Raw genomic sequence first — 7,899 nt, 5'->3', positions numbered from 1 at the left:
GCGCCGCCATTGGCGGCCCGCGACCGTCGCTGGCGAAACGTCGCGGCCCATTGGGAGCCCGAACTGTCACTCACGTGCAGTTGTCGGGACGCGAGTCGACATAAAAACGTCAACGTGGCCGCGCTGTGATTGGTGTATTTCCTTTTCCTGATCACGGGTTACTTTAGTTTAAGGCAGGAAACAAACTCTTGCATAATATCTGCCAACGACTCAATAGGGGGAGAAAAGGCTCGCGTTTGTTGCTATGACGTAATACAGCATGAGTTTATTTCTGGTTTATTTCTTCAGAGTTTTGTTTCGGGACGACACACGCTTCAGCATAGATGGCTTAAAAAGGCCCGTGAATACAGTTCGGTGCACAAACTCCAACTACACGTTAGCGCCCCCGACTGGTCAGTGCTGAGTACTGCACACGTCCTGGAAAGTGACCTCAAAGCATTGAATGACATTCGTTGACTCTAAATTAAGGCGAAGAACTGCCTTTTTATCTAAATCACAATAGGTGAGGACATGAGTCGTTTGGCAGCTTTATTTCTAGTGTTTTCATGCTTCAAAGCAGCTTCTTTATTAATATGGTTTCTTTTGTCAAGCATGAAGGCTTTAGAGGATTTAATGTGAAGAGCAACGACAACACCGAAAAGAGCGCCACCTATGACAGACGAAGGGAAACCTAAACTGTTCCATTATTCTCATGTTCGACCGCCACATCTGATTGATCCCGCTAGAAATAGAAACAGTACATACAAGTCACCACGAGGTGGCAGCAGAGCTCCGTCTAAAGAGAAAGGTGTAGTTATATTTCAGCCACTAGAGGGAGACAAACACCCGCAGATGAAGCCACAGGTCGCTGGTTCTCAGGTTCTGGTGTTTGGGACAAATGAGAAGACAATAAAAGTCCTTATTTCGGAAGGAAAAAGTGAGATTTTACATAAAGCTCAGACACATGAAAGTTATCTCCAACATCAAAGAATACAAGGATTCCAAGACCAAAAGAGAGAGAGCTGGAGGAGATGCTCCAGAACATGGAGAAACAAAAAGTGGAAGAGCTTCAGGTACGTTGGTTCTTCAGGCACCTCTGAGAAGCTTCACCTTTAAAAATGAAATTTAAAACAAATCTTTGTCTTTTAACAGCTGACCACAGGAGATGTGGAGAAGGAAAAGAGGAGGATTTGGAGGGTGTGGAAGATGTGGAGACGTCTAAATAAAAGCCTCCTCATCATCCCTGATCGCTCCTCTGCTGCCACCATCTCCTCTGCTGAAGCTCAGATGTTGGAGTCTCCACACACACTCAGCAGGAACAAAGGTGTCTGCTGCCCGTCGTCCTTAGCAACGGGGTTACACAACAGCAGGATGCTTCATGACCAAAGGTCAACGTCCCTCTGGAATCAGCAACATCAGCAACATTTATCCAGCACTTTTCCTTAAAATTCCCTTAAAAGCTGTTTTGCTAAAAGTCCCAGCAAGAACCACCGGTGGTCATATGACCTCCTCGGCAGAGTTAATCATAAAATTTAAGCTGAAATGAGACACAAACACATTAGTTTGGTTCTGTATTGGTTGACAAAGAAAACATTCATTTATAACATCAATCATGAGTTATTTGGTCATTAAGAAACACAAATGATGGCCAGAGACGTCAGTTTAGACACATCCGCCATCCCAGAATATATCAGCGTTATCACATTATCTTCAGCTTCTAAGACGAGCAAAATGTCTGACAATAAGGCTTCAAAATGAAAAGCTGCTTTCCAGAACAAAATGTTTCAATAGAAACGCACAGTGACGTAAAAGTGGCTCCAAAATAAAGTGAATAAACGAGTAAATGATGAAAATCTAACGAGACGAAAGCTGCTTCAGAGTCGAGCTGCCTCAGTTAAACTGAGATTAAAGAGGGTGAAAACAGGCACAAGATGAGTGAAGGCAGCAGCAGCTTCATCTCCAGACGCTCCTGAACGCACCAGACGCTCCTGAACGCACCAGACGCTCCTGAACGCACCAGAGGCTCCTGAACGCACCAGACGCTCCTGAACGCACCAGACGCTCCTGAACGCACCAGACGCTCCTGAACGCACCACAGCGGCCACTTCAGCTCACCAATCAGGCACTTTGAAACCAAGGAGGAGGAGGAGGAGGAGGAGGAGAAGGAGGAGGAGGAGAAGGAGGAGGAGGAGAGGAGGAGAAGGAGAAGGAGGAGGAGGAGAAGGAGGAGGAGGAGGGGAAGGGAGCATCACGCTCCTCACTCCACCGTTGGATCCCGGACCTGCACGCTCCCGTCCTCCATCCCGAAATACGCTCGGTCAGCCATGCCGACGAACAGTCCCGTTTCCACGACGCCTGAGGACGGACGAAGGGTGAGTGTCCCACCGGGGGACGCCGCGCGCTCACGAGGTCTCGGCCAATCAGAGGAGTTTCTCACCTGGGATCATCTTGATGGCCGTGTTCACCTCCGTCCAGTCCCGAGCGCCGTCGAACTTCCAGTCCAGGATGAAGTTGCAGTTGTCGGTGACCACGGGGCCCTGGGAGCAGCAGACCACCGCTCAATAAACACCTCCACCTGGTCTCTGAGCCCCCCCCATCACCACCACAGCCCCCCCACTTACCGCTTTACTGACGGCCATGCGCAGGTTGGCCACGCCCCCGAAGCGTCTGACGATGGTCCTGCCGACGGGGACGTGCGCCATGGGGATGACCTCGATGGGGACGCCCTTCTTCCACTGCTGACCCAGAGCCTTCGAGTCTTTCCTGAACGTGGGGAGGAGTCGTCCGTCAGAAACATCGGAAAGAACAAAGCCACGGGTCAAAGGTCAAAGGACCTGTAGTCGGCGATGACGACGAAGTGTTTCGCACAGCCGGCGACGATCTTCTCCTGCGTCAGGCAGCCGCTGCAGCACGAGGAGAGACGGGTGAGCACAGACGCTCCTCCACATGTTACTGACCCCCCCCCCCAGACAGGAAGTGAGCTCACCCGCCACCTTTGATCAGCGTGAGACGGGCGTCCACCTCGTCCGCTCCATCGATGGCCACGTCCAGCTCCGGGTGCCTGTCCAGGTCCGACAGCGAGAGGCCGTGCTGCAGGATCAGCTGGCGAGCCTGGGGGGGGGCGGGGCGAGGGCGATGGGGGTGATGAGGGGGGGGGCGGGGCATCAGGGCGACAACAGACAAGCAGAAGCTCGCCATCAGAACCGTTGCTACATTCTTTGAGCAACAGGATGGACTTTAGTCATGTTGAGGTCTGACCTGGAAGGAGGTGGGGACGCACACGATGTTGAGCTTCTCCTGACGAACGCGCTCGGCTGCATCAACACACACACACACACACACACACACACACACACTGAAACCTGCCGTGCGTGTGAACATGGACGTGTCACCACCGAGCAGAGACTTTGACCCCCTCACCTAATCTGTCCACAGCGTAGACGATGGTGGAGCCGCTGCCCACTCCGACCGCCTGGTTGTTCTGGGGGAAGACGCAGAACATTTGAACGGAAACAAGGTTTGGATAAAATTAAGCCCTGCAAAAATAAAATCCTAATAAAAATTCCGCAAGCAAATATTGATTTTAGAACACGTCGAAACTAATTAAAATAATGCTAAGATGAACTAAGCAAATATGACCATTAGTCACCAGCACTTCTACTGTGGTTACATTTCTACAGGATTCTTTTGCTAATACGAGATATTTTATTTTATTTGTAGATAAAATAATTTGTATTTGTATTTTATTTGTTATCTTTTAGCAAGTTGCTAAAATGATTATTCTTTGTCAGAAGGGTCCACGTTAGCTAACCAAAATCCTCGGACTAACATGCAGAACAGAGATAAACCTTCTCCAAGGGAATAATTAGATAACTGATTATCTAATATTATCTAACAGCCTGAAACCACGTTGCTTAGAATTTATACCAAGTTGGCTAACTCTGCTACCATGTGGCGTCCGAGCTAAAAACACCTTTTATTCTATCAGAAATGTTGGAAAACGGCAGCGATGAGATGAAAACTCGGTACCTGGACGTGGTTGTCCACGGCGGCGTAAGCGGCCAGTTTCTTGGCCTCCTCCGCCATGATCGGACCGGACCGACTGGCGAGACGCGCGTTTTTGGAGCCGCACACAACCGCAGCCTGCCTCCGGGATGTGGACCAGAGAGATCTGCACAGAGAGATCCACCCCTGAGATCTCATGACCCGGCCCCCAAACCTGCCGCAGGAACTCCCTCCGCACTGTGAGTCAGCAGGGACGGTGTTCGGTTAAAAACCTGACCGCTGTTTGCTCAAAGGCGTGTGTTCCTGCGCAGCGCAGCAGTGACGTCGTTTAGCAGTGTTCCTGCGCAAATGCAGCGCAGCAGTGACGTCGTTTGGCAGTGGCCGCCTGTGTTCCTGCGTAGATGCAGCGCAGCAATGACGGTGTTGATCATACCCTGCCACTCTTCCTTCGGTTCTTGCGCAGATGCAGCGCAACACTGAAGATGAAAGTGCATGAACGCGCAGCCCCTGTTGTAGTAGTAAATAAATTCTGTGGATTTGATCATGTAAAAAGCAACTCAAGCCATAATATGTTTTTTCAACGTTTACGTAGAGACTTAGTGACTGATGAGGCTGTCCAGTGGGTGGCGCCATCCGCAGTGTCGGTTTATCCTCGTAGTCACAGGTTTAAATGTTACCCTAAGTTGTCAATCCCACATGGATGGAATGTGTGCAATTATCAATCAAGTTCTTCACTCCAAAATTTCTAAATCAATAAAAAAAACCCATTTGGATTATTAGTTGTCTTGGTCACCAGATGGTCTACGGCTGCCCCCCAGCGGTCAAACGTAGCATTACACGTAAAAGTGCACATTTCAATACTAAACAACCACAATTCTAGTGTGTAACACAACCACGCAGACACACAAACACACATTACATCACTACTACTTTTTATTTGGCAAACAGCTGAGATAGTCTCTCTTTTTCAGTGTACAGTATACTGTATATATACTTTAGTAAACCAACACATTCTGATTGATAACCATTTTTTCCTCATTTTTACATATTACAGCTTACAAATATAGCTGATCTTTTAGACAAAAATTACAGTTTCTGTTTGACACCTAAATTAGTATGCTATATAAAACCCCACACGTCTTACATTCATGAATAGAAAAAGTCGGCTATAGGTATGAAATCAGGAAAAAGAAAAGAAAATAGAACCCAAAACACCACAGTACGCAGTCTGAAACCAATGCAACTGGGAAGGAGGTGGGAGAGGGCGGAATGTGGTCTTTCATTCTCCATTAAATGTTCATCTCAGAGGAACTGAACGTTGCTGCTATGCCCAGCTCAGGTGGCCAGTAGAGGAGATACTGAGGAACAACAACAACACGGTCATAGAGGAGCGGCTGAAGCTCTGCAGCCCAAAGTGGATCCAGCTCGGGGTGGATTCTAATGGAATGTTGACACAAACTAAAGTTGGCATTGAAAACTGTACACATGACCTCACAGCTGCCCGCCATTGCAGCTTCCATGCCTCGCCGCCTCGCTGTGACGTCTGGATGAACGTCTGGAAAACAAAGCTGAAACCGAAGAGCATGAGGGAGCTGCCATTACACCGGGGGGGGGGCGTCAGCGTCCCCGTCCTGGCCGGGCGGCGCCGCCAGGCGGCACAGAGCAGCCTTTTAGAAGCCGTTTTCACGCGCAGTATTGCTGAATATTGAGCATTGCATTCAGTTTATTGAAAAGGAACTAGTAGTTCTGTGTGGGATACGCCGCCGTTGGTATTCTATCAAAACCCCACGCGAGTCATGCTGGAAACGGCCTTTTTTGGACTGAAGGTAACAAGAATCTCTGCAGACATCTGGATTTTCACGTGACAACGCCTGCAAGCATGAGCTAATCAGAACATCTAAATAGAAAAGAAGATCGGATCATTCTAAAACTTTTTCACACAGGGAAGAAGCGGAATCTTTGAACCCAAAGCCCAGGTTTGCTTCACTATTCCTCCTTGACCTGCTGGACTCAACGCACCAGAACCGTGTGGGTCTTTGACATGGAGCTGGACTCGGATGTGTAAACACAGGCCGAAATGTAGGAAAAATCCACTTCAAAAGAGAAAAACAAGACCGGAAGGTGGAACAAAACAGAGAATTCGCTCCCGGTTTGGGGGAGAAACACCACAACAAAATCTCATCAACAGCCGTCTCCATAAATAAATATTTTGTCTGGATTTCAACTAAAATACATTTCTATATTGCCAATATATATATTCTAATATATTTATAAAGATATGACAGGATGTTTTAGCTTGTGCTGTCGTTCTAAGTCTTTACATAAAATCTACAACTGCGGAATGTGTCGTTCTCTCCGGGACGTAAACACCGGGAAAATTCACCCAGGAATGGAAAACCAGGAATTCCCAACACACAGATCTGCAGCCAAATGCACCACGGTTGCGTCACGTGACGTCACCCAAGAATCGTTAATACTCAACGCCAGCGTTCACGTTGCTGATCACGTGCAACATCTGCGTGTAAATTTAGGCTGGTATAACTTGTGTGGGCTTTGGCGACACCTAGTGGTCAGAAACGGGATGTCGCCGAAGCCCCGCCCCTTTGACGAGTCAGCACCAGGCTACAATTTGATACTTGTGAAGTTTGTCTGTCCTGGGCTACGGTAGAAACCCGTGGGGGGGGGGGGGGGGTATATATATATATATATCTCACTATTGGTCATCTTTTATAGATTATTAAACATCTCACACACAACCTTTAATCTGAACTATCAAGTCTCAGATGGCAGCACCACAAAAATAATTTTACTATTTATTCATTTATTTTTGCTTTGTTGAGAATTTGGCCGCAGGAAAAGAGAATGTTAACTTTAAATTTAAACGCTAAGTTTTGCACGCGCACACACACACACACACACACACACACACTGACAAACACTGACACTAAAGTGATGCTTGTGAACGTGGAGAGGGGACGGATAGCAGTTAAAAGGTGCAGTGAGGTTTTAACACTCTATGACGACAAGTAAAAGATGACGTTACTGAAATCTGCGTATTTACATGGACGCAAACACGCAAAGGAGTTGTGGTTGAGGCGGTGCTGCTCCTCCGCAGGCCCGACCCGGCCTCAGCAGAACTCACTGATGACTGGACTGGGAGAACCAGTAACACGGAGTATGGAGGGATGTGGCGCAGCTCGGGGTCAAACAGAGGTCACACAGGGAGTTCTGGGACGTTCCAGTCGTACTTCTGTTAGTTTCCCAGTAGAACGTTCCCCCAGAGAGGTTCTGTTATCTTCGTCACGTTTCCAGTGCTTCACCTGTGAGAGTGTTCTCAGCGGATACAAAAATTAAAACGGTCCGCAGCTCCTGCCTCCGTCTTCGTGTCCAAACAGTTTTGCATTGAAAAATATGTCGGGTGTTTTTTAACCTCCACTTTTTCTCTTTCTCTTTCTCTCTCTTTTTTTTTTTTTAGATTGTGAGCGTCTGTTTCCGTGTGGATCCAGGACTCGTCTCCGTGTGCGGCTACATGTGTTGGGCATCCATGATGTCCAGATATTTGGCCTCAATGATGTGAGGAAGCACGTTGTTCCTGACAACAGAAGCACAAGAGTGAGGCAGCGTTATCACGTCCTGCTGGGCCCACGCCGCATCCGCCTGGACAACCTGCTCCATCTGAAACATCGGCGCAGGTCGGCTCCCAAATAAAGGATCTGGTGACGTCTAAGATAAACACATCTGTACCCCCCCCGCCCTGGCAGCAAAGCAGCTTAATGTTTAATAATGCTTAGAAGCCAAAACAAATCTATTATTGAAGCTTTTCCTGCTCTTTGATGCCACGTGTGTGAATTATTCTCTCTATTGACAAATATCATGTTTAATGCACGCCTCCACCATCTGCTGCCAGCAGCCTCC

The 7,899-nt window shown here is 48.1% G+C and overlaps 2 protein-coding genes across 5 annotated transcripts in view; both read right to left on the bottom strand.

Moving 5' to 3' along the window:
* Window positions 1–1,537: 1,537 nt before the first annotated feature.
* rpia (ribose 5-phosphate isomerase A (ribose 5-phosphate epimerase)) lies at window positions 1,538–4,273 on the bottom strand. Of its 2 annotated transcripts, XM_029828554.1 has the most exons (9): window positions 4,009–4,273; window positions 3,400–3,460; window positions 3,238–3,293; window positions 2,966–3,090; window positions 2,814–2,882; window positions 2,601–2,742; window positions 2,417–2,516; window positions 2,204–2,334; window positions 1,538–2,120 (listed from the first exon to the last, which is right to left on the bottom strand). In XM_029828554.1, exons 1-8 carry the CDS (start codon window positions 4,180–4,182, stop codon window positions 2,237–2,239), a joined length of 825 nt encoding a protein of 274 aa, XP_029684414.1. In that variant the 5' UTR covers window positions 4,183–4,273; the 3' UTR covers window positions 1,538–2,120; window positions 2,204–2,236. The 2 variants fall into 2 exon arrangements, with proteins under 2 accessions (XP_029684414.1, XP_029684409.1); XM_029828549.1 differs by having other exon boundaries at window positions 1,538–2,334; window positions 4,009–4,263.
* Window positions 4,274–4,895: 622 nt separating this feature from the next.
* Window positions 4,896–7,899, bottom strand: part of slc4a11 (solute carrier family 4 member 11) — a 47,358-nt gene continuing 44,354 nt past the window's right edge. For all 3 annotated transcript variants that reach the window (XM_029828186.1, XM_029828172.1, XM_029828177.1), the window contains one exon: window positions 4,896–7,576. In XM_029828186.1, coding sequence (XP_029684046.1) covers window positions 7,510–7,576 — 67 coding nt within the window. In that variant the 3' untranslated portion in view covers window positions 4,896–7,509. The remainder of the gene's footprint in view (window positions 7,577–7,899) is intronic.

Source organism: Takifugu rubripes, chromosome 2 (genome assembly GCF_901000725.2).
Source record: "Takifugu rubripes chromosome 2, fTakRub1.2, whole genome shotgun sequence".
Lineage (NCBI taxonomy): Eukaryota > Metazoa > Chordata > Actinopteri > Tetraodontiformes > Tetraodontidae > Takifugu > Takifugu rubripes.
The sequence above is the reverse complement of the archived record's forward strand: the minus strand, read 5'-3'. Positions and strand labels throughout refer to the sequence as shown.

Bases quoted from the DNA above. Each gene is read 5' to 3' on its own strand.
- rpia (XM_029828554.1), bottom strand. From the start codon at position 4,182: ATGAGATCTCAGGGGTGGATCTCTCTGTGCAGATCTCTCTGGTCCACA. The intron at 2,883-2,965 runs GTGAGCTCACTT...CTCGTGCTGCAG, and splicing joins ACGCTGATCAAAGGTGGCGG to CGGCTGCCTGACGCAGGAGA. The intron at 2,743-2,813 runs GTCCTTTGACCT...CCCCACGTTCAG, and splicing joins GTCGTCATCGCCGACTACAG to GAAAGACTCGAAGGCTCTGG.